The sequence below is a fragment of the Lachnellula hyalina genome (assembly GCF_007821495.1).
Source record: "Lachnellula hyalina strain CBS 185.66 chromosome Unknown contig00001, whole genome shotgun sequence".
In the NCBI taxonomy this organism is placed as follows: Eukaryota; Fungi; Ascomycota; class Leotiomycetes; order Helotiales; family Lachnaceae; genus Lachnellula; species Lachnellula hyalina.
In genome coordinates, this window is record NW_022157115.1 from 155,866 (window position 1) to 180,593 (window position 24,728).

The 24,728-nt window shown below is 47.6% G+C and overlaps 5 protein-coding genes across 5 annotated transcripts; 4 read left to right on the forward strand and 1 right to left on the reverse strand.

The window, feature by feature from the left end:
- Positions 1-6,612: 6,612 nt before the first annotated feature.
- gtaJ (GATA zinc finger domain-containing protein) lies at positions 6,613-8,256 on the forward strand (the record flags this gene model as incomplete). Its single annotated transcript, XM_031145040.1, has 4 exons — positions 6,613-6,644; positions 6,707-7,601; positions 7,654-7,989; positions 8,044-8,256. 4 exons carry the CDS (start codon positions 6,613-6,615, stop codon positions 8,254-8,256), a joined length of 1,476 nt encoding a protein of 491 aa, XP_031009987.1.
- Positions 8,257-11,296: 3,040 nt separating this feature from the next.
- gcs-1 (Glutamate--cysteine ligase) lies at positions 11,297-13,637 on the forward strand (the record flags this gene model as incomplete). Its single annotated transcript, XM_031145041.1, has 7 exons — positions 11,297-11,307; positions 11,372-11,444; positions 11,512-11,577; positions 11,628-11,770; positions 11,823-11,945; positions 11,993-12,578; positions 12,624-13,637. The coding sequence occupies 7 exons, from the start codon at positions 11,297-11,299 to the stop codon at positions 13,635-13,637; spliced, it is 2,016 nt and encodes a 671-aa protein (XP_031009988.1).
- Positions 13,638-13,766: 129 nt separating this feature from the next.
- aes1_0 (Acetylesterase) lies at positions 13,767-15,207 on the reverse strand (the record flags this gene model as incomplete). Its single annotated transcript, XM_031145042.1, has 5 exons — positions 13,767-14,129; positions 14,232-14,523; positions 14,620-14,747; positions 14,800-14,932; positions 15,101-15,207. 5 exons carry the CDS (start codon positions 15,205-15,207, stop codon positions 13,767-13,769), a joined length of 1,023 nt encoding a protein of 340 aa, XP_031009983.1.
- Positions 15,208-16,265: 1,058 nt separating this feature from the next.
- On the forward strand, positions 16,266-17,100 carry LHYA1_G000049 (uncharacterized protein; the record flags this gene model as incomplete). Its single annotated transcript, XM_031145043.1, has 3 exons — positions 16,266-16,590; positions 16,639-16,826; positions 16,879-17,100. Coding segments are annotated over 3 exons (735 nt in total), but the record flags the coding sequence as incomplete, so codon positions are not given.
- Positions 17,101-17,445: 345 nt separating this feature from the next.
- On the forward strand, positions 17,446-24,121 carry SPAC694.02 (putative helicase; the record flags this gene model as incomplete). The annotated part of the gene is made up of 11 exons (XM_031145044.1): positions 17,446-17,605; positions 17,833-17,928; positions 17,988-18,269; positions 18,452-18,525; positions 18,640-18,923; positions 19,023-19,282; positions 19,466-19,793; positions 19,966-20,984; positions 21,038-22,924; positions 22,975-23,642; positions 23,699-24,121. The coding sequence occupies 11 exons, from the start codon at positions 17,446-17,448 to the stop codon at positions 24,119-24,121; spliced, it is 5,481 nt and encodes a 1,826-aa protein (XP_031009896.1).
- Positions 24,122-24,728: the final 607 nt, after the last annotated feature.

The window sequence follows — 24,728 nt, forward strand, 5'->3', positions numbered from 1 at the left end:
CCGGGAGAATTAAGTCTCGGTAAACCAGGTATAAAGCATAGGAGATCCATCTATTCTGTTTTAAGAAGCAGTTCCGAAACTGGACATGGATATTTCGGAGAGAGCCAGTGAGATCTGCCCCGAAAAGATATCGAGATCGTCATATTATATCAGCCAATAACGCGTACCCACAGTGGAACTTCCAGTATTGTGGGGCAGTTGAAGAATAGGGGAGAATGGGGGTGAGGAGTTGATTTATCAGATTGCTTGACTGCACGTTTGGACGAAGAACAAAGGAACACGTTGAGCACCTACGTAGGTGGAGAAGAAGCTATTGGGCTTCTGATCTGCGGAATTGATTGACAAGGAACGGAGAGAATGAAAAGGTAACTCTGGAAGGGAGATTCAACCCAGCCCTTTCAAGCCCCCTAGACTCGTGTATGCACAGACTCAACAACGGGTTTTTGGCCTGTGCCCAAAAGTTACAGATTTATTTGATGGAAAAGGCAAGGGTGGAGAACACTGCAATTCGCTCGGTTCACTCTTGCAACAGACGGAAAACGGTCCTGCATGTACTTGCATTGCAGGCCCATTCCCACGATATCACACCCCCGTAAGAGATGTAAACTTAAGTATAGAGCGGCAGCGGCAGTTTTGCATTCAATGCCCGCTGTCGATACAGTATTAATCCAGTGCCAGAAATTTCTTACTCACAATTAAACCTCCGCCTGGTTAGCACGGACTACAGTGAACCTAGTCGGTCGGCTCCAGGCATGGATTGCTCTTTTTTGCGCCTCCCGTCTTCTACCGCTGCCATCTCGTAGACAGTTCGGCTTATGAACAGTGCAGGATGCTCTGATGCACTTAATTGTTCCGGTCAAGTAAGAAACGGTACCGGCGGAAAGGTTTGAGTGGAAATCTAAAAAGGTCAGGGATCTGTGATACTAGGACCAGCGCCATCGAGTTTGTAAGCCCCTTGTCTATAAAGTCTTGGCTAGCCTCTTGGGCCTCTTAGAACCATCGGGCAGCTTAAATGGCCGTGCCAGGGTGTCAGCCATTAGTACTCTAGCAGCAAGGAACATGGTTCTAGTATGCATTCGATCGAGCGATGAGCTTCTTCCATAGTATCCGATGCAGCGGTCCTGTTAGGCTGGGGTTCGTCGCGTGGACGAATTTGGAAACGGGTCCAGCGGGGATGGGGAAATAACTTGACAACTGCACACCTGTCAGATGTGATGGCTTGACCTCTTGGACAACGAGCGAATCAGACGACGGCCAGCAAGTGCATTACGGGGTACAGACAGTATCAAGATGCTGCAGCGTCCTTGTAATTGATGGATCGTCGATAAATTACTTCGCAGGCGGATGAGCCGGATCATCATGGCAGGCATCTAAAGAAGCTCTACACTGCTCTAGCCTCTAGGAATATCATCGTACGAGGACGGCAGGATTTTGGCCTTTTCAGCTTCAGCTTCACGACGAGAGTGGTACCTGGTGCTGGCGTTCTGGAGAGAGTACTCTTCTGGAGATCTTATCAGAAATCCGTCCGAGCTCGAAGTTATACTGTACTGTATATAGTAATGTACGAGTGCGAATGAAGGTAAATTAGATATGTAGTCCAGTCCACGAAGTATAGGTAGGTTTACGACTGTATAGTACGAAGTAGTGTGATCAACTGCACCGCCGGCACTCCGATGTTGCCAGGTCCCAAGACGATGTGGCCCGAGACTTGAGACGCGCCGTCGCGAACCTCTGCATTCCGTACCTTAAGTGCCCTCGGTGCCCTAACACTACCGGTAGGTTCATGAACCTGACGTCGCAACAGAGTTTTTATCTTGCCTTGAATAACCCTTCCTATACGAGCATAAAAACATGCCTGATGTCTGATTCTGATGTCTGATAACTGATGGCAAAGCAGTAAGTTCACTGACTCACTGCCTATAGGATTTGCTGAATTCTATCCGCTAACTCTTGAACGGCGACTTGGACTTGTAAACGCATGTTCTTATGCGAGATACGTAATCGTCATGTCAAATCCGCTGAATGAGGGAATTCTCCCCCGCTAGATTTGAGTTGCAGTCTGAGTTTGACCATCATGAGGTCTTTTGAGTGCTCTTCCTTGTCCATCTGCTCGTAAATTTACAGTACAGAGTCCGTTTCAGCCCTTGTGCAGCACGAACGAACAAGCTAGGCTCATCCATGATTCTCGCGTGGCATGACGCCGCCTCAGTTTTTTGGGGTGCTGTGGAGAACGGGCATAGCGGCACAATCTCAACGTCGTCTCCTCCTTAAATACTGTATTAAGCAACTCGTGTCGACAGCCTTGGCCGAGTACTCCGTACTTAAGAATAAAAGGTTTCTTCGGGTGTTGTGTGATAATGTCCTGCGAGAAGCAAAGGTTGAAAAGCTAATTAGCATGGTATGAGATAAGCCCAGGCCTGCCCGACCCCGGCGACAGAGCATTAAATAATCGATCTTCCGCCTTACGTACGGAGTAGCAGATAACAAGATAATCCGTTCCCATTATTGGCCCAACCTACAGTAATGCATTCGAGATTGCATTCGAGATCTTCTGCAAAGTGGTGGCCTAGGATGGTCATATATGACGATCATATAAATCTTTAATAACCACGATTATAAGCAGCAGTTTGGCTTGTCAGCTCCGCAGCTCCTCAGCCCTAGAGCCTCTGAGCTGCGCGGCAAGCCTTCACGAAATATTCAACCCGTTGCATGCATGTCTTTGGTCGCGTGCGAAGCGACTTTCTCTTCGTAATCCCGAGTATCTGAATATGCTGCCCATCTTCACTTAGCCCTCGATTGCACGTGAACACAGGTTCTGGATCTCGGAGACAGATTCTGTGGCTGCACAAGTCTCTACGGGAGGCCCCGGGGCCGAATGGCCAGGTTTGGCAGGATGAACGAGGATTCGCTTGGATGTACGATCCCGAGACATGCAGATGTCAGATTCAAGCTGCATTTTTGGGATTTTCTTTGTATCTTGTTGGATGCCTTTGGGAAGTTTTCATGCCAAATGACCAGGCATTTTCATGTAGCAAGCCGCCCACGCTCCATTCTTGGCCCGATGGAACGCAAACTCGACGCATAAACGCAGACAGGATAGCCGTTGCTGTGGACAATTTATAGTTCATTTCAACTCGCAGTAAATTTGAGCTCGGTGGAGGAAAGCGGCTGCGATCTCAATGTTGGCAGACGCCTTGACCCTGTTATATGCGCATTGACTTTGTAGTAGACCTCCGAGTCCGATATACGTACCATTAGAAGTACATTAAGATAGTCGATGAGATGACACTAATTCTAACCCACTACCCGCGCTTTAAGTGGAATTGAAACATTGTCTACCATCGGTGGATTGGGTGACCTGGCAATTGTGCCAGCTGAAGGAGGGATCCTTGGCCATTGATTTGACCACAGATGCGAGAGCCATAGAAGTAAATTCGATGTTTGCTGCAAGATCCAGCCGCCTGGGACTTGTACTACGTGAATTAATAAACAGGTTAGCCGAAGCTCCATTGCCTTACAGGTTGTTGGCAAGGCGTGAAAAGCCTTGAGCTGCTGCGATTCCGAAGGGAGGGGGGGACAGATCTGCCGTGTAGCCCTGTTGAGCATGCGACTGTGGACGCCTAAGACCCTGTCATGCCAGTGTGCCGGGGTTTTTAATATGCGAAAGAGGCTCGAGAGGCTCGCGAGACAGGCTCGACAGGCCCAGGAGAGCACCGCATGCTCATCTTGGACTTTTTCGGCAGCCTATAGCCCGATCAGGCATTTCGGTGCTTCGGGTGAGACTGCTTGTTGCTTTTCATTCTTGAAGAGAGATGAAGTTGGATATAGGGCAGGGAAAAGCGAGCGGGCGCAACACATACCGACGTTGTGTGACAGATTGTCAGTGGGATGTCGTTGGCTGTGCTACTCCAATGTCGGGTACAGCAACGGGAAGGAGCATCCGGGGGAAAGATATGGCGACTTTTCCGATCTGTGATCGGAGATTGGAAAAGAATGCGGCACAAGGAGTTGTAGCCAGAGCTGAGTTTAGGATGCAGACAGAGGAACATGATGAGACTGAACGATTCCGAACAAGCTTTAGAAAACCCGATTGCCTCGGTGACTACCAAGCATGCGTACATATTTCCAGTGTATCCGTAGTTTCTTTGTGGCATACTGCTATGCAAAGGTCTTAAGCTTGGATTGTTTGGAATCCACGAGACATGAAGGACTTGGGTTCAAACTCTCTTAACAGCATAATAATGATATACTAGGTAATAATAGAAGGTTTGTATCATCTTAGGCTTCGGCTAGGATGATAGGTACAAATAAGTACATTCTAATTACTTGACATAAAACATGTAGATACTTGAATAAGGAGGAGATACTACTATAGTAAATACTCTATGCCCGAAATAATACTTATAGTAATATTATAAAGGTAGTACCGTACCTATAAGTCCTAATTTGGATATTTTCATTTCCATCAAGTTCTGTGAAGCATTCATATATACTTCTCCCGTATAGTAGGGCGTCAGCTGCTGTTAATTATACCCAGGTAGGTATAGTATCTAGAAATAGTTTGTACTACGGTCATTGACACGACACGAGTACGGTTTACGGTGTACTTTATTTAGCTGACAAGACAAGGCAAGGCAAGGCAAACCAAGATCCAGATCTCGGGCGGATCGATAGCCCTAGTACTGATGCCCGGGTCTACCCATTCTTAGAGTTGCGTCTGGCTTACCATTGATTGCTGTCCGTACGGAGGTACTGTACGATACAAGTTACACTAATACCCCCCCCCCCCTGAAGGCTGAAATAAATGAGCCCACTACTTCTTCAGGTCATTCATGTCATCGACGATACAGTACAGTAGTTACTATACGGCTCCGCTTCTCCCCCACCCAAATCCGAGACCCAGAAACAGTCATCCACACCTCTTTCTTTGCAAGTGCTTTCTCGCCGAGTCAGCGCAGGGGTTTGCAGCGCCCTGTGCGCGGTAAGCAGCGGGCCCCTAGCAAGCCATCTCGATTCAATATCGATGCCGATGCATGGTGTGGGAGTAGGTGGAAGTAGGTTGGTATTGGTGTTGGTGTTGGTGTTGGCGTTGATGTAGGGGGAGGTACTGCGTACTGTACTGTACTGAACTAATAGTGAAGTGAGGTAATACTCTCCTCCTTCAAGGCAAACAAGCAACGCCATCCGCCGGCCACCCCGCGTACTCTGTACGGTACTGTACTGTACCGCCACCACTTGCTTCAACAGTGTCAGTGCCAGTCCCAATCCGACAGTAGCCTTCCACTCTGGTTCCATTCCATCCACAGATCGTAGGCGGCCGTGCACTACCCAGGACCAGATACAAACTACTACGTACTGTGCAGGCTTGCTGGCCGTTCCTTTCACGGGTGGATTGGCTTGGTTGGATCCCAGGAGTTTCCTTGGGGACATGGCCATGGATGGGGGTTAGAAGTAGCTCCCCCGGTCAATATGCTACCTACCAACCTAGCAATATCCAGCATGGAGGTAGCCCCTGCCCATGCCCTGGCACCGCGATCCCGTCGAAATCGCGTTCAGCTTGGCGTCGAGATTAGGTTAGATTCGACCTTCGAAGGAGTAAGAAGAAAGCCACTTGTCGAGAATCGAGATCTACAGTAGTAAATGCGAAGTTTGGCTTTCAATTTATTATCATCTAGCATCTGTGCCGCCCTACTATAGTACGTGCTCTACTCGCTACCCACCTCACTAAGGTGTTTACTACCTATTACTAGCAACGACTCACGCCCGTACCGAAGAGATCTCATCGCCAGCCTGCCGCAGGATCCTACATTATACCTAGTAGTTGTAGTAGCAGTATACAGTACACTTGCTCTGCTGCTACTATACTACTAGGCCCCACCAGGCTGTTCCGCGGTTGATCCCATCCGTGTCGAGAGGAGACTAATAATCAAGACCCTTACTCACTTACTACTCACTCATTCATAATATCAATCCGCAAACCCTAAAACCTTCTTCTTCCTTTTTCCAACTGTCCTTGCTCCCGTCCCCAGAAGTGTCTCGAATCTCACTCGTACTCGCCATCCCCCCTTCAATCTCCTACCGGTGTACCGACATCTGCAGAACACCAATCGGTTTCTACAGCCCACGTAGCGTAGGCGACCCGCACGTTTTCCTCCAAGACATATCTAGAACCCCACGCCGACGGCCCTTGGGGCTCAAAAAGCTGGTCTCTACCTGTATTCCGCTGATTCGTAGCTGGCGGAAGTCCCTCCGAGAGTTGGCGAACTATCGCCACTTTACCTCAGTATCTTGACCAGCAAGAGGGAGATACAGATAATTCAAGCGCCACGAACTCCAGGTTCTGGAACAATAAGCGGTGGCTTCAGGTGCTTGACTCGACAATCTCGACAATTTTACCCAGCGGCGCCCCCAAGTTGCCTTCTAGCATTCCAATCTACGCCCACACCTCGCACGACATACCATAGGTACTCGAGCTGAGGGGAAGGTTGCAGATGTTGTGGTGAACAGGTGCGACGGATACCCACATTTGGACGGGAACAGCACGATATTTTCTGCCGTCCACGCATGCTTCCCGAGCTTCTAGTCTGAAGGAATCGTGCTTCAGATCTGGCCATGGAATCATTGGATGGACCCGGCAGAAAAAGGTAGGTTCATTCGTGGGCAATTTTGAAACTCGTCCAGACAAACACTGACATTCATCACATAGTGCAATCCTCTCTATAATCAATCGCGAAAGTCTCGACCGGGTCACCACTGATCGGTCGTATACATCAGCATCTACAATGGCGGCCACTGCAGTTGTCAACCCCGCTTCGATGTATTCAAATGGACCTCCACCCCCATACTCTGGGTGGCCAGCGCCCTCTTCACATTCGGCGCCTGGCCTTGTATCTCCATCAGAGTCAAGGCGAACGTCAGATAACAGGCCCGAACCACCTCTTATGCAAAGCACGCAACCACAACGACAATCTCTGCCATCTATACACGAAGCTCTTGGGCCCGAACCAACTGGGCGATATGCCTCCCCAGTGTCTGCGTCTTTACCACCTCAGCATCAGATTCCATATTCGCAATCACAGGCCATTTCAATAACTCAATCACATCCGCCGCCCGATCATGCGCCATACCCAACCCAAATTGCCCCGCCCCAAGTCCGTCAAAGAACCCCACCACAGCCAGTCCAGCCGCAAGCCAATCCCTTTTCACGACCAGAGCCCGTATCGAATGGCTTTCCTGAACCGCTTAGACACCCCTCCCTAAGTCTTCAGGCTGCTCCTGCTCCACATAATCCGTACGCTGGTCCTCGTTACGAAGCTCCACGATTTGAACAGGATCCTCGAGCCCCAGAGCGCTTGGCGAATGGCTATCCTCACCAACCCCCACCTCCACAGCAGGGCTCGTACGGATATGCCCCTGGTCCGAATCATGCGCCAGTTCCACACAGTCCTGCTTACAACCAACCTCGTTACTCACGGGATGGGCGAGAGATAGATGAAATATATAAAGGGGGCAGAGAAGACGAGAGGTCGAGGATAACACCTTTCAAACAGGGTTTAAAGCGAAACCTTGAGGTGTGGGATTTTGAAAATCATCTCTCATCGGTAGGTTACAGTCCGGATTACTTTGCACTTACAGCTATTGATTTTCCAATAGATATACGTCTCGAGCGGCGCACTTCAGGCTTGGTCTAAGCACTTCCATTCGATAGCACAGGAGCAGCAACCCCGTGATCCAAATGGAGTACCAGACAGAATGCCGACTATAGAAACATGCAATGAAATGCTTCAACACCAAGAAAAAATCCGTCAAGACCTCGAGAAATTGAGAGATATGATTTCTCAACAGCATGAGCACGTTGCAATGATGGACCAACGGATGCGAGACCATAATGGCAAAGGCCCGGGCTATTATGACGACGGAATAAGCATTTATGACGACGACATGAAAAGTCAAGGTTATGGAGGCCCAGAAAGCAAAAAACGGCGAGGGGTAGGTCTAATACGTCCTATCTCGTAACAGTGATAATATCTAACGGCTTCATAGAGAGCGGCTCCTCCGGGCCGGTGTCATAGCTGCAACCGAGCCGAAACTCCTGAATGGAGAAGAGGACCTGACGGAGCGCGAACCCTCTGTAATGCTTGTGGACTTCATTACGCAAAATTAACGCGTAAGAATACGATAAAGCAATCACAGAGCTCTAATGGCTCGTCACTTCGACCGAAATCGATGGACGGCATCTCACCAGGGCCACTATAAGGCGCCAGTATCACCTATTATTCAATTCTTATTCCCTGTACAAAATTTAATATCATTTCACGGAGCGAGAACCAGCAGCTTCTCAAGCACTAGGAAATTGGAGAGGGAGAGGAGAGAGAAAAAGTCCATCTTCGTCACATATTTTTATCCGTCTTATCAGGACGTAGAGTTAAGCTTTTGGGAAAGTCTCTTTCCCGGAGGTTGCAGCATACATGGGAGCGACATGAGCATTTCAAGTGCATTATGGGCATATAGTGGCATGCATGGGAATGTGGGTTTTGACATTCAGGCGTTTCTGGGTTTTGGGAACGGAGGTCCGGTTTGGGATTGGGGGAGATTCCAAAGATTTACGAATCCGGAACTCTCACCAGGCATATCACGGCGTTTGATACACTACCTGAAGAGGTATTCACTTCTTGTTTTACAAGGCATCCGCCTTTGGGTATCACCATGCTGGATGCTGGATGCTGGGTGTGATGAGATCAGATGAGATGAGGCAGCACAACCTGAGCAGGTAGATGTTCGGGATAGCTTGGGAGGAGTGGAGTGTGGGCTGAGTGAGGCAGGGAATAAACGAAAACACAAGCAAGAGAAATAAAAATCTTGAAAACTTACCATATACCTAGCATACCTGGCCATGTCCATTGATCCTCGTCCTCTTCATGTCCCATGTAGCTGCACAACACTCATCCAGACTCTCACAAGCTGAGATTTCAGAACATCATAGCATGGAAGTCGGTCTAGGCTAAAAGATATAGAGCAAGGTAATATCGACTTACTCGTACAAGAGGACTTGGAGCGAGGCAGTGTTCGCATTTAAGTGCTTCAGCATGAAGAAAACAGGCGAGCACACCTAGTGACGTCTTCATGTGGACAGCTTCGAAAAGGCCATTCATCTGCTCCTAATGGTCCCTCGCTACCAGTGTGGTTACCACGAAAGCGCATGCCAACATGTCTAACCCTATTGTGGAACATGAAGTCGGTCGCTTACTTGCTTGCTGATATGTGTTTTCCAAAAAAAACAGGGACAAGGCGATAAGATATTTGTGAGGGAGGGAGAGATGGAATTATTACACTTGCACGAGACGTGCGTGGGCTTAATGTTTTGTGAGATGGCGGATAGATAGATCATGTTTGGGTTGTACGTTGTGTGATGGCATCGGATCGGAGCGGAAAGAAGGTGGACGGGCGATGAGAGGGTAGGACAGAGATGTTGTGTTTTGGGGGGCAGGGTGACAAGAGGCTGGACCCTGAGATGAGAGGAGAGGGAAGAAGAGGGGATGAGAGGGGTTCGTTCGATGATGGACAGGAGTTTTGGGTGAGGGGATCACGACGTTGCCTTGGGAATGATTTTCATTTGCAGGGATAGTTGAGGATATCGAAAGGATGTGAGTAAGACAGTGGAATAAATATCGTCACGTCGTCACATACTCTTAAAAGAGCTTCAACTTTGACAGCTCAATTAGGTTGTGAGAAACAAAGGTGACACTGATGCTCCTGACTTGACAAAAAATAGCCAACAAGGGGGAGAATGCCAGTAAGAAACAGGATTCAGGACGTCGTTCCCAGTAGACGGGACTTTGCAGCCGCATTGGGCAGAATTTGAAGAAACGGGTTTCGGTGCAGGGGCAGAGATATGGACGGTTTGAATGGACGAATAACGAGGCAATACATGTAAAAGGGGTGACGACAACATGATGCGGTAGATGCAGGTTGCAGATTGCAGAATGCAGAATGCAGCAGATTGCAGATATGTGTAGGTGTATGTAGATGTAGGTAGATGTATATGTATATGCGGAGCAACAGGTATGTGGAAATGAGACAAACACCGTGTGCATGATCGGATCGAGGATCGATGGGTGGTGCATATCTAAGTCGGTGGTATGGTGGTACCTGGAGACATGCAAGCTTCCGATTTGGTGAGACTGCTGGTTGGCTATGTTTGATGCGGAATCTATTCGAGTGAGACAGACGCAGTTTTGGGTCGGAGTGACAACTGGGGTGGATGTACAGTCCGAGTACGATGTTTGATGGATGCATATACATATGTTTGTGTTTGAAAGAGAGGGAAGGAAGAGAAGGAGAAAGAAAGGATGGCAGAAAGAAAAGGAAAAAGATGGTGGATTTAGAGAGATAGTCTACTTGTATATGTGGTGTTGATATTCCCAACAGGGACTACTTACTCCGTACAGTAATGCGGGCGGTTCCGGCAACCCCTGCAAGACAGCCACCCCAGCCACAGCCCCTCTATTTTCGTTTCGGCTGGGCTGGTCTGTTTGGTGGTCACCGGCACTCGCAGCGCAGAGAATTTGTTACGCCATGGAAAAAATTCACCCCACTACTGCTGCTGTACCGCATCGACATCGACGCATCGCATCGCATCCCAAGGCGAGGATAAATATACGTACGTACCTACGTATTGTGTACCGATAGCATAGGAGCATAGGAGCAAAATCATTCTACTGCATCCCGTGCCAAAATCTTCACAATTGCTTCTTTGAGCTCCGAGATCTCTAAATTGCGGGGTCAGACTCACGATACGTACAATACCTACCTACCTAGGTATAGGTACATAGCCAGGAACCTACCTCCGCCCTCCGCCCTCCGCCCTACGCCCTGCCAGTCAGCGATTGCGCATATTGCGTGCTTTATAATACCCATATTCTTCTGGCTGCGGAGATGATGCCGTGAGTGGGGGTCTGTGTTGCATGCGCTGCCCTGTCTGGGAAGTAAAAGGGAAAGGAAGGTACCTGGAAAACCAACGGACGTAGGTAGGTACTATACCGGGAAGAAGAACTGGATTCATTTTACCTGTGCAACTACAGTACCGCACAGCATCTACAAGCCAGGAAAGAAAGACAGAGCGCATGTTTATTTGAAACAACTCCATACTACGCATGAGTTGTGTCACTTTATGTTAAGCCAACCAATTTTCGACCATACATACACGCCCCGACGAATCAAATACCATAACCACACCCGGTCCAGCAGGGAAGGGGCACTGGAAGTACAAGCACCGTAGCTGGTTCAAGACGCAGCGATGGGTCTTTTGTGGGTTACCTGTTTAGGCAAATGGCATATACTTGGATAGAGGCTGATGGTGCCGATCATATAGAGCATTAGGAACTCCATTGGATTGGCCAGAGGCACAGAAAAATGCAAACCATGTCCGAGAATGGGGGATCAAGGTATGTCCGGACGAACGTCAATTTAGGACGAAACCTGGAACCCTCACTAATGAGTAGGGCGTCATAGCAATTGTTGAACATCTGGAACAAAGCAAAAGGAAAGGAGAAGGATGCACTGCTTTGGGGTGACGAGGTTCGTCTTGTCTCTGCTTCAAATTGATGAACTGACACAAGAGACTATAGATCGAATATCTAGTGGTGAATTACGAGAAAGACAAGCCGGAAGTTACATTATCACTCCGCCAAGCAGACATTCTACATGCACTTGCCCAAGATGAGAACTTATGCTCCAGTGGTGGTTGTGTTCCCGCCTTGCAGGATATTGGGTTCGCCCCCCTTTTCTGGCTTCCTAGTGAGACTGTGGCTAACTACGCTTAGCGGGAGTACCCTCCCCATCTTCCATCCAGAATTCGGTCGTTACATGTTGGAAGCTACACCAGGTAAGCCTTGGGGTATTGGTTTCAAGGATCTACTCGATGTCGAGCCAAATATGAGACTAAGGTTTGACTCTGCTCCTACGAAAGGTCGCCCAATCTTATAAGTTCTAGGCGAAAAATTGCAAAAGAACATATGAACCCCGAAGAATTTCCCATAACTTTAACTACCTATCCCCGCTTGGGAAGTCCAGGACAATTTACAACGCCATATTACCCACCTTGTGGTGAGAAGCTCCGTTCTCAGTTTGTTCCTGATGAGATTGCAAACCCCCATATTCGCTTTCCTACCCTGGCAGCCAACATTCGATCTCGCAGAGGTAGGAAAGTTCAGATAAATGTTCCAATTTTCAAGGACAAGAACACTCCATGGCCGTGGAAAGACCCTACAGTCAAATATGATCTACACAAATACAAAGAAGATGATGACGTTCGAAATGGTGCATCGCCAGATAACTTTATTCACATGGATGCCATGGCATTTGGAATGGGAAGCTGTTGTTTACAGATCACATTCCAAGCCAAGAATATAAACGAGGGCAGGCGAATGTATGACCAACTGAGTCCGTTAGGCCCAATTTTGGTTGCTTTGACTGCAGCAACTCCTATTTACAAGGGCTTCCTTGCAGATACTGATGTACGGTGGAATCAGATCGGTGCTGCTGTTGATGATCGGACGCCTGAGGAACTCGGGGAGAAGGTAAACAAACCTCTATTCAAATATCGACTTGGCTAATCTTAATAGCCATTGGAACATAGCCGATGGCGGATACCAAAATCTCGGTATGCTACAAATTCCACTTACATATCTGATGATCCTCGGTTGCGTAAAGAGTACATGGACCAGAACCTCGTCATCGATCCCGACGTTAAGCAGCAGCTTATGGATGCTGGCATGGACTCTCTTCTCGCAACTCACTTCGCCCATCTGTTCATCCGGGATCCAATTGTCATCTTCGCCGAAGATTTACAAGAACTGGATCTCAGCAAGACAGATCACTTTGAGAACCTCCAATCAACAAACTGGCAACACATCCGCTTCAAGCCTCCCCCAGCCAGCAATGACATCGGCTGGCGTGTCGAGTTCCGACCTATGGAAATCCAGATAACTGATTTCGAGAACGCCGCATTCTCGGTATTTATGGTTTTGATTACCAGAGCAATTCTAAGTTTTGACTTGAACTTCTACATCCCTATCTCCAAAACAGACGAAAACATGAGTACAGCACATAAACTTGATGCGGTGCTGGAAGAAAAGTTCTATTTCAGGAAGAACCCCTTCCCAACGAGATCCCCAAGACCGTATTCGTCAAACGGAGCTTGCTCTGGCACCGCTAGTCCCGCAATACTGAGTAGGCCACCGACGCCGAGTGGACCTGTCGAGGATGAGTACGCGTTGATGGGCATCGATGAGATTATGAATGGCAGCAAGGGTGATTCTACCAATAATTTCCCTGGACTCATACCACTCGTGGAAAGCTACTTGGATAGTATGAACGTGGATGTTGAGACGCGCTGTGAACTCGCTGCCTATATCACCTTAATCCGGAAGCGGGCAGATGGAACTCTCTGGACGGCCGCGAAGTGGATCCGCCATTTCGTACAGGGGCACGAGGAGTATAAGGGTGACAGTGTTGTTGGGGAGAAGATCAATCACGATTTGATCGGTGCTGTCATTGCCATCGAGAACGGTGGGAGACAGGGCGTTAGGGACGTGGAGCAATTTCTAGGCCCTGCTGTTAAACCTTGTGGGGATTAGGAATTCTCTAGAGGAAGGCGCTGACTAGCGATGTCAGTTAGACGAGGTTTTAGACAGCGTGAGACGTGCTTTTATATATACATCATGAACGCAAGTGGGAGCCTCGGCAGTACAGTAAACTCCATCACCTCAATACCCCTCGCTCTCCAAGAACCCCCTCACGGCCCCGGCAAGAAACCCATGCACTCTCCACGTGATATGTCCACTATTATACCAAAAATACTGTTCAAGCGGCACGCATCCGTACGCGGCATAATTGGTCTCGATATCGGGCGCGTCGTAGCGCGGGCAGAAGGATGTAGTGTTTGTGATGCCGTAGGGGGCCGGGTTGTCTAGGATGGAGGTGAGGAAGGAGTAGGTGTCGAAGAGCATGGATTTTGTGCCGGGGTGCGTGGTGGCGAATGTAGAGGTGGCGGTGGAGAGGAGGGTATTGTAGGTTTGGAGCATAGTGCTGTTTGGGAGGGGTGTTATACCGGGTTTGACATTTCCTGGCTGTGGATTTCGGTGCGAGATTAGATGGAGGGGAGAGAAGTACGTCAGGTAGGAAGAAAGAAAAAGGGGCGGGTAGAGGGCGATGAATAAGTAGGTACATACAGTTCTTTCCAGCGGTGGTAAATTCATGAACAGGAAATTGCGATATCCGGCTTGGTAGACTGTGTCCAGGGCCTCGAACTCGGTGTTGATTATCTGGTTGTAGAAGGAGGGGAAGTCGCTGGCGTTAGCTCGGGGGAATGTGTATTTGCTTGAATCGCTTATGTCGTTTATGCCAATGAAGACTGCGACGATGGATTTGGAGAGCGTCACAGGGAGTATGGGACGCGCGTAGGTGTTCCATTGGGCGATCTGGTTGGTGAAGGAGACGCTGTAGTTGTGGTGGAGTGGGGTACTGAAGTTTGTTAGTTATATATCTGTGAGGCATGTAATATGGAGCATCCAGGAATTTAGAATCTGGAAAATCGGCGCCAGTTGAAACTACACTCACTACTTAGTCGATACATCTGACCCAGCAAAGGCAAAGTTCCAAAGTTGCTTCTTGCATCGTGAGGGTAGTCCGGAGAAGCAGCCTGTCAGATACTCAACCCAATTCGGTCCACCTGCTGAAGTGCCAATCTAGCATCGACATGCGATCAGAAGTGTGTCCTGGAGCTGCTGGAACACATACTTGGTTCTGAACTATCTCGTCACTGAGCAATTTCTCGGGCGTGAAAGAGTAGTTTTGAAGATCTCCGATGAATGAGTAATTTTGTCGGCCGGATGTACCTTGGACGTAGGTATAGCTGTCACCGAATGCCAAACTATTGTAGATTAGCACATGTAGGATAATTGACTACTAGCTTATGGGAGACCGGAAAATCAATAAGGCCCTTTCCCCCGTGGCACGAGACATGTCGAAGAACAAAGATATACAAAACGTTTTATATTTCAAAATATTTGGCAAGATAATGTAACATCAAACCACTCACATAAAGTTAGTATCGTCCCAGTTGAAATATGGCTTTGACTGGTGAGAGGGAGACGCGTTGACGAGAGCTGCTGCAAAGCACAACTGGGCAAGTAAAAAAGAAACCATCTTGAAAGACCCGGGGAGAGCTAGCAAATCAGAACATTAAACTCCCTCAAATTTTTTGGGAGTTCAAAGGATATTTAAAGTCAAAAAAGTGTAACAGGAATTCTTCCCCGAGATACTCGTATTACCCCACAGTTGCGGGGAATAAATTGAGACGGAAAAACTACCTCCGATGAGATGCAGCTCTTTTTTGGAAAAGTTGAAAGGAGCTGTATATCATTTTGCAAAACGAGACTTTATGGCCAGAGTGTTTGACTTGTTCGAAAATATAGTATATGCATCAAAAGAGAGCTGCTGCCATCTGTCCACATGGTTGGTCTAATACGGATATCTGCTAGGGTGAACCACCAATTGATCCCAACATCTGAACCGATGCACCATTCCATGATATATTAGCAGGCATCTTCAATCAAAGCAGTTAGTGACCATTCTTTAAGCCAACATGCAAAAATTTGTTCTAACAAAATCGTTCAAATTGAAGGCGGCCGAGCTTTTTAGCAAGCCTCTTCAATCGATGAGGCAACCCCCGCACTGCAAAGCACTTATTTATATATTCGCTGGAGATACTGCCCTGTTAGTAACCACAATATCTTTCTTAGTATAATTTCAACCACCAACTCCTCTACCAAAGTAGACATGCCCAGTCTCACATGAGATATTAGAGCTTCCACCCGGTGTAAATGCTTCGAAACGCCACACTTTAATAATTTTAGCTCCGGCCCACATGTTAGCAACACCTGAGCAAGCTAGATTATTCCCCTACTTAGCTAATATGGGGATATTGTTCTCCAGCACATGCTTATCCGTTATGTTGCGCGTGCGTTGCCGGATTATTAAGACTTTTTCCTAAATAGGATGATGGTCAATTATCGATTACCAATCATCTTGCTTGAAAATCACTTCACGTATGACACAACAACAACGACCAAAATATATGTTAAAAACCGAGTAGACATCTCCCAAAAACCCCTTTCCCAACCAAACTCAAACCCAAAGCAAATATGGCAGAGTGTGTCCTTCCTCAACTTGATTTCAGAAACAGTGACTGACTTCTTTGCAGCCTTGAAGCTCTAGCGACAAACTTGGTCTCATCCGGACCCCACAAAGTCGAATCTACCCCGCGTAGGGTCCGTGCATTATTCGACGGAGTATGGTTGTTTGACACTACGAGCTCCCGTCACGTCTGGGAGCACAAGTATTTTCCGCAATTCTGGGTTCCTATCGGCACTGTGAATCCAGGCGTACTTACGAAAGGGGATGCTCTCGATTCTGATGCCTCGGCTTTCCGAGCAGTGGCGAAAGGAAAAGATAAAACTACTGAGCGAGTCCTTATTTTTGAGAAAGGTACTTTGGCTGGATTTGTTAGGTTCGAGTTCAAGGCAATGGGTAAGAACCTTTATTCACTTCTCAAAGTTTGTACTTAATGGAATATAGACGCCTGGTTCGAGGAAGATCAGCAGATATATGATCATCCAAAGAATCCGTACACTCGTATCGACATTCTGCCCTCATCGAGGAAGATCACCGTGAAAATTGGAGGGGTTACGATTGCCGAAAGCCTCAATCCTATGTTTCTCTTTGAAACGGGTCTCAGGACAAGGTTCTACCTTCCCAAGACTTCAGTAAGTAGCAATAATTTCATATAATGACAGCACTAATTATAACCATAAATAGGTGCAATGGCAATATCTCTCTGCCAGCAATACGACGTCCAAATGTCCATACAAAGGTCTTGCCAACTACTATAATGTGACTCTCCCCAATGGAAAGGAGTATAGGGACACGATTTGGTGGTATGAATACCCAACTACGGAGTCCAGTGCAATTCAAGGCCTCGTGTGTTTTTATAATGAGAAAGTGGACACGTATATTGACGGAGTTCTGGAGGACAAATAAATATGGACTGAAGGGGAAGCAAAAACATTAGGAATATCTCGTTCTTTCTGAAATAATGATTTTTAATAATTTTGTTGCTATGAGCCGGATGTTAGACGATGACGATGGCACGTGATAGCGGGGTAAATCCCGCTAGACTTTATTGAGACATTCTACCAACTGGCAGAATCGTTGCTTAATCTTCACGAAACAACACAAACAATTTTGCCAAATTTTTGACGACACCTGCAGCTTCTGGATACATCTTTGCCTAACTTGTTAAAGACGTTGTTAAAGAGAGCAGACTCAAAAGGGAAATTCCATCCGATATGAATAGTGGCGAATAAAATATACACCCCCGCCATCATGGCTGAACACCAGGACCCTGGAGTACTACGCTGGTATGACAGCTCCCGCCCTATGTTCATCGACCTCGTCGGTGACTATGCAGGCAAAGAGCTGTTCTTACTTGAAGGCGACTCTCTATTAAGAGAGTGTTTTGAAGACGAAAGAATAGATTTCCAATGTAAGTTTTCAACGGCACGCTTTTAGGTCTTCTCAACGCTTCTTCGATCTCATCTCCTCCTTCGCAACGTCTTTATCCTTTCTACCATGGAATCGGATTCTACCATGACACCGGATTGCATGTCGTCAACGTCACTCCCGTGAGACGTTGCGAGCAACGGCAAAATCGAGCCTGTTGACATTTTGCGGCGTCCCCACATTTGCGTCACCGTTTGCTAACAACTTTAGCTGGATTTCAATTACTTCACGCAGTTTATGTAGTTGAGAAATTTCTGGAGAATCTAGTAAAGCGACACTGCTCCTTTCACATTGCATTTTTCGAAGGTAGACAGATATCTGACTGTGCATCCATTCTGCTTGGCCTTCGCTGATAGGTGCTCTAGAAAACTCCGAGCTATGCATCCCGCCAGGGCTGTCCAAAGCGCTTCGATCGCGTTACTTGTTGGCCAGAAGCGTCATCAAGGCTCACTTGACTCTTCGCCTCCCCTCATCGCAACCGAATGTGTTAATCAACACATTCCCAACTTTGGAAAGTGAGGAATTCGCAGAATATCTCCATGTAAATCCTATACACTTCGTTATGGTGCATGATGGATCCTCTCGATCAATGAACACCTCATCTGAGAACTCGGAAGATGAAAAGCTGGCAAAGGTTCTTCTACGAGGTAAGTAGTCTGCTTGGAGGCCAGAATATATCTTAGATTGAACATCTCAGGAGTGATTTACTCTAGGTATGATCTGAGAGTTGATTGCTTCTGAGATATTGTCTCAACTCTTATAATGCATTTTCTCATTTTCTAGATATTACCTTACTTGGCAATACTGACTCCAAAATCTTGACACGCAGGAATGATCTGGTGGTGGAACACGCATCCGCTTAATGTTGCCCTCATCAATCGTATAGAATTCAGAGATTCGAAGGTGGGTCAGGTTCTCTTTTAACTTATTTTGTAAATGGTAGATCATTTATGAGACATTGTTGGTCCCCGAACTGTCCATCATTACGAATTACTAATTCCGAAACCTTGATTGTAGGTTTTTACCATGATCGTCGAGAGCTTTACGGCTTCTAGCAAGACGAAGCTTCTCAAGACGGCAAAAGTTATCGATGAAATCAAGGAGGCCAGCAAGCTGCTAAGAAAGCTGCGGGCAACCGACGAAGGATTACAGGTCAGAGTAGAAGATCTGGAGGAGCTTGAAGAGGATTCATCGATTGAGAACGAGTCCGAAAGTTATTATCTGTCGGCATACGCCGTCTCCGCCCTTCTCAGGAATAAAGATTGCGATATATTCATGGCATCCGCATTCGTAATCCACAGGTAGGTTATTAAGGATTGTTGCCTGACAAATCTGGATCATCAGCTTGTGGCCCCGAACCCCCCCTGAAGCAGCTAAGCTAACTTTCTCTTCTTCGCCAGCATCTTGTTGAAACATGTACCTGTCTCTGAGCGACGCCTTCCCCTTGTAACCTTCGACAAGGATTTCGAAGACCAAATCAATGAATTCATTGCCAAATTATCCAGCGTCTTGCGCTATACTATAGAGGATGCTGCATGGACCGATCTCATGGCGAGCAAGGAAGCAGAGCGAGATACTGTTGACCTTATCGATGGCCGTCTATTCAGAGTTGTTATTCAAGCTATGTGTGATGACACCCTGAAAACCGCATTTCCTCTAGGTAGGTACTCGGGAATCTCCTTACCTTCTTACTGCGGCATGTTTAGGGGGTCGTAAGACATGTTCTGGACCTCCAAGTCCAATAGCCTGCAGTACCCATAAATGTCTCACGGCTCTTAGATCGTTATCCGCTCTCCTGAATTGTACCCAAAGAAGCAAAGCTAACTCGCCGTTCTTCTCCTAGCTGCTCGTAAGCACTGGTCTGTGCTTTCCAGCCTTGTAAAGCAACTTGCAGATCAAGAGCTCTCAATACAAGGTAGCACAGAACCCGAATCATCAGAGTCGAGCGCTTCAAAGAGCGACTTCGAGCGATCCGAAGAGAACCTTGCTGTTTTGCCATTTTCTCACCCTGTTTTTGACAAGCACTTGGAATGCATTCATGTAGAAACAGAAACATCCCTACCCGCTCGACTTGGGTCAATGAAGCTTTACCGAGAGACGACTCATTGGCATAACCACAAGAAGCCCTTGACTACCAAGCCCCCTGTTGCGCAAAAAGTTTCCAAGTGGCGGTACGTTTACCATTTTTCAAAACCTGCCTCATCCTAGATACAAGAAGCGGCATAGTCATAGCCTTCTTTCAGTGTTCCGCTTGGCATGATGCATTAATCACTAGTGTCGCTTCTCTATCCATCAACAAACTTCCTCTCATGTCTAAAATGGGTTATTGCTAATTGGTCACAGAAACCCTCTTCGAACGAATCAATTCTATATGAAGGAAATGACTACATATGCCGCATCTCTTACTGGAGCTACTGGGAAAGCTCTAGATGCAGAGACGATCACCGTGGGTCCCAAGCAACTAGTCAAGATACCCGAGGCCAAAACCCCCAAAGCTTCAGCGCCTTCATCTTCCAAGGAGAATGCACCTGAGGCTCGAGCTCCGAGCAAAGCTGCAGCAGCTAAAAAGGGAACCAAGAAGGCTGCAGCTGGGCTCTCGAAGAAGGAGCAGATGAAAGCCGATAACACAGAGCGGAAGGGCGGAAACGAGGCAGACAAGGCTTTCAATGCTTGGGGTACTGTGAGGAAAGATCTTGATGTATTGTCTAATGATCAAGACCGGTACCTGAGAACCATCGAATACCTCAAAGGCTTGGATTCAACGAAGAAGACGCACCTCGAAGCGGAAGTGAACACCTATGCACTTCAGTCCCTCTTAAACTGGTGGGCAGAATCTGCTAAATCAGACAAAGAGTCAAGCTATCACATCGTAGCCTTGATCTGGACGACAGTTCGAACACTATGCAACATCACTTCGCCTTTTAGTAAGGAAATTGCCCAACACGCCACGATGGTGTGTACTCTTTTGGGCATCACGAATGCGATCACATCTTTCGACGCATCTACTCTTGACCGCAAGCTTTCGTTTGCCTTCAAATACCCAGCAAATACCCAGTCTCTGCGCATTGATATGACCCAGTACGAGTTTCAGCTGAACCACTGCGGGCCTTATATGGACCGTATGTTAGATGCAAAGCCAGATGCGAGAGTTTCTAGTTTTGTTCCAGATGGCTGGCAACGAGACGTCCTTGACCAGCTTGACGCAAACAAAAGTGTCTTTGTGGTAGCGCCAACTTCGGCAGGTAAAACATTCATTAGTTTTTATGCTATGGAACAGGTCCTACGTGCTGACAATGACGGCGTCCTTGTGTATGTGGCACCTACGAAAGCTTTAGTCAATCAAATTGCAGCTGAAGTGCAAGGTGAGTGCTTCATCTTTCTGTAGTGATGGTATCACAATAATTAACAAGGGTAGGTCGATTTTCTAAGAAATACCCGAGCGCTGGCAAAGGTGTTTGGGCAATTCATACGAGAGACTATCGCGTCAATAACCCGACAGGATGCCAAATATTGGTTACGGTTCCCCATATTCTGCAGATTATGCTACTCGCACCGACAAATGCCAAGTCTTGGGCTCCACGAGTTCGACGTATCATCTTTGATGAGATCCATTCCATAGGCCAAGCAGAAGATGGTGTTGTATGGGAACAACTCCTTCTGCTGGCACCATGTCCAATTATCGCATTGTCTGCTACTGTCGGCAACCCTGGAGTCTTCAACGACTGGTTGACCGAGACACAAAAGGCTTCTGGATCGGAATTGAAGATGATCCAACACGGCACTCGTTATTCCGACCTGCGCAAATACATGTACGAACCACCGAACGATTTCCAGTTTGCTGGTTTTGGGAAATCTTATGGCCTAGGTCTTGGTCTTGAAGGTCTCGAAGGGTTTGAACAATTTCATCCAGTAGCCAGTCTAGTCGACAAATCCCGTGGCATGCCCGATGACCTTGCTCTGGAACCTCGGGACTGTCTTTCTCTGTGGAAGGCCATGTGCAAATGTCAAACGGAAGCATACAAGGTCCCCGAGTCCCTCAACCCTGCCAAAGCACTACCTGCATGCATTCGAAAGGCTGATATTTTTGCTTGGGAGAAGAACCTAAAGAAGGTTCTTCTACAATGGATGGCAGATAGTCGCTCTCCTTTCGACCAACTCATCATTGAATTATCTCCTCGGGGTAAGGTGAATGCAGTGGATAAGACACTAGCAACTGACTCGTCCGTCACCAATGGCGATCATTTAGATCCTCTGAGTCTCAAAGCGACAACTTTGCCATTGCTATATCAGCTGCACAAGCGCCGAGCGCTCCCTGCTATTCTGTTCAATTATGACCGAAGCCAGTGTGAAGAAATTGCATTTGCAGTGTTGGAACAGCTTTCCGAAGCCGAGGCTCGATGGAAGCAGGGACCTCAATGGAAAAAGCTTATGGAAGGATATGAGAAATATCAAGAGCAGAAAGACAAGAAGGCTCGAAAACCGGCTAAGCCGGCCAAAAAGAGCAAGGATGCAGACGATGAAGGCGGATCTAAGATGGATCGAATGCGGGACGAGGCATCTGATGGATCATCACAATATGATCTTTTCGACCCAGAGGCACCCCAGGCCGACTTCAGCTTTGCAGATCCCAAGAAGCTCCAGAAGGCTGAGTTGGACGAGTACATCCGTGCTCTGAGATGGAAGGATATTAGGGAAGAGCTGATCGAATTGCTTAAGAGAGGAGTAGGTGTTCATCATGCTGGTATGAATCGAAAGTATCGACAATGTGTGGAAATGTTGTTCCGACGAGGCTTTCTTCGGGTAGTGGTCGCAACAGGCACTCTAAGTCTTGGTATTAACATGCCCTGCGCAACTGTAGTCTTCTCCGGAGACTCGGTCTTCCTGACAGCTCTAAATTTCCGACAAGCAGCTGGTCGTTCTGGTCGTCGAGGCTTCGACTTACTTGGTAATGTTGTATTCCAAGGCATTGACAGAGAACGAGCAAGCAGATTGTTGAGCTCAAGACTCCCGGAACTTACAGGGCATTTCCCAATCACGACAACACTGGTCCTGCGACTATTTACTCTTTTGAATGGCTCAAACAAATCACTTTATGCGGAGAAGGCCATCAACTCGCTCCTTTCGCAGCCACGTCTTTACCTTGGTGGGCAAAGCTTTAAAGAGCAAGTCTTGCACCATCTACGATTCTCCATTGAATATTTACGCCGCAATGAATTACTAGGCCCGGGTGGTGAGCCCGTCAACTTCACAAGCTGCGTTTCTCATCTATACTTCACAGAGAATTCTTCATTCGCATTTCATGGTAATCTATAAGCAATTCCTCTCAAAAGACCATCGGCTAATATCTCGCAGCTCTCTTGAAAGGTGGTTATTTCCACAAGCTCTGTGTCGACCTCGATGCCAAGACAGATATGGTATTGCACGAAATGATCCTCGTGCTTAGCCATCTATTTGGGCGTCAGGTTTGTCGGGAAGTGGATGATCCGGAGGAAGTGGAGAAAATCAAGAGGTCTCCATCAATCGTATATCTCCCTTCCATGCCTGAGGATGCTACGAAAATTCTACGGAGGCACAACAAGGATACCCTTGACATCTTCACTACTTATGTGAAGACGTTCGCGGCTCAGCATGTCAAGGAAGAAGAGGGCCAACTGCCTCTGACCCATACACCCGTCGGAGTATTATCTGAAAAGCGTGCCAATGGTCACGCAAATGGCACCGTACCCACCAATGGCGATGGAAAAGAGTACCCATCAACCGTTGAATTCATCCCAAGCCTTCCTGCTCCCCACGCAAGATCCGCTTTCGTGGCCCTCTCGGGTCTTGGAGACGAATTCACGACTATCGAAGATCTGTGCTCCTCTACCCGCGACGGCATCTTCCTCGAGGCTGCCGTCATACCACATCTAGAGATTCATCCTGATGAGACGAGGACCCCGTTGAATGCTTACCTCCTCGATTTCTACATGCATGGCGCTGTGGAGCCGCTTGAGCTAGCTAATGGTATTAGAAAGTCCGACGTAAGTTGAAACGCGGGGAAGTCGATCCATGAGTCGTGTACTAATGATTTGTGTAGGTTTGGTTCGTGCTGAACGATTTCTCCATGGTGCTAGCAACAATCGCAACATCTCTGGCCCTGTATCTCGGACTTGACTCCGATGCAGATCCTGAGATGCTTGATATTATGGGCAGTGGAGATGCGGCCGAGAACGATGCCGATGCAGAGGTCGCTGCTAAGACGGAGCCTGAGCCTGCTGCAGCTGCGAAATCCAATGCTCCAACTCAAGGGGCTCCCATCAGAAAGAGCAAGAAGGTTGCTGACGATTGGGGTGCGAGTGAAGACGCAATGGTTGCCGAGGAGGATTACCTTAACAGTGAACGACTGAATGGCACCGGTGCGACGGATGATGAAGAATACGACAAACTGATGAATGTGTACAAAGCATTCCGCAAGCTGAAGACGGAATTCGATGAGAAGTTCAGAGCTATCTGGGCCTAGATTTTGTCGTGGTGGGAGAATTAGGACGATTCACGAAATTGATGATGTATTTTCCTTGGGGATAAAAACCAATGTTGGGATAGACTGTCAGTATGCATAGATGAATATAAAATTCATGACTTGTAATGTCTCGTTAGGGGAGAAGTATTAACTTCCTGATTCTTTGAGATATCCATGCGGAACAATGGAATAGTAGGCATGCCATGATCATGCCCTGCCCTGACTAGATGGCCAAGCACTGACATGCTTTTAAGCCGCCCTGAAAGATTAGCACTAAATCCAAAGCAGCTCCCTCGTACGAGTGCACGATGGTGAAGGAGAAACTTGGCCCCCAAAAGGTCAGTAAGAGCCGCAGACTGCCCCCCTTTACGAAGCGAAAGGATCGTCCGCAACGAGCCACCGTACTTGTAATTCTTGCTGCAAACTACTGTAGTGTAGGGCGTTTCAACAGCGGTGTTCCACATGTCTTTCCTACTTGTTACTTTTCAGCCTTATGGAGTTATGGAAGGATTAATGAAAATGCATTTCTACCGTTTTCTGTAGGGATTCAAGAAATGGTACGTCTTCGTACCAGTGTAATATTGACTTACAATCGTTAGCGTCACTC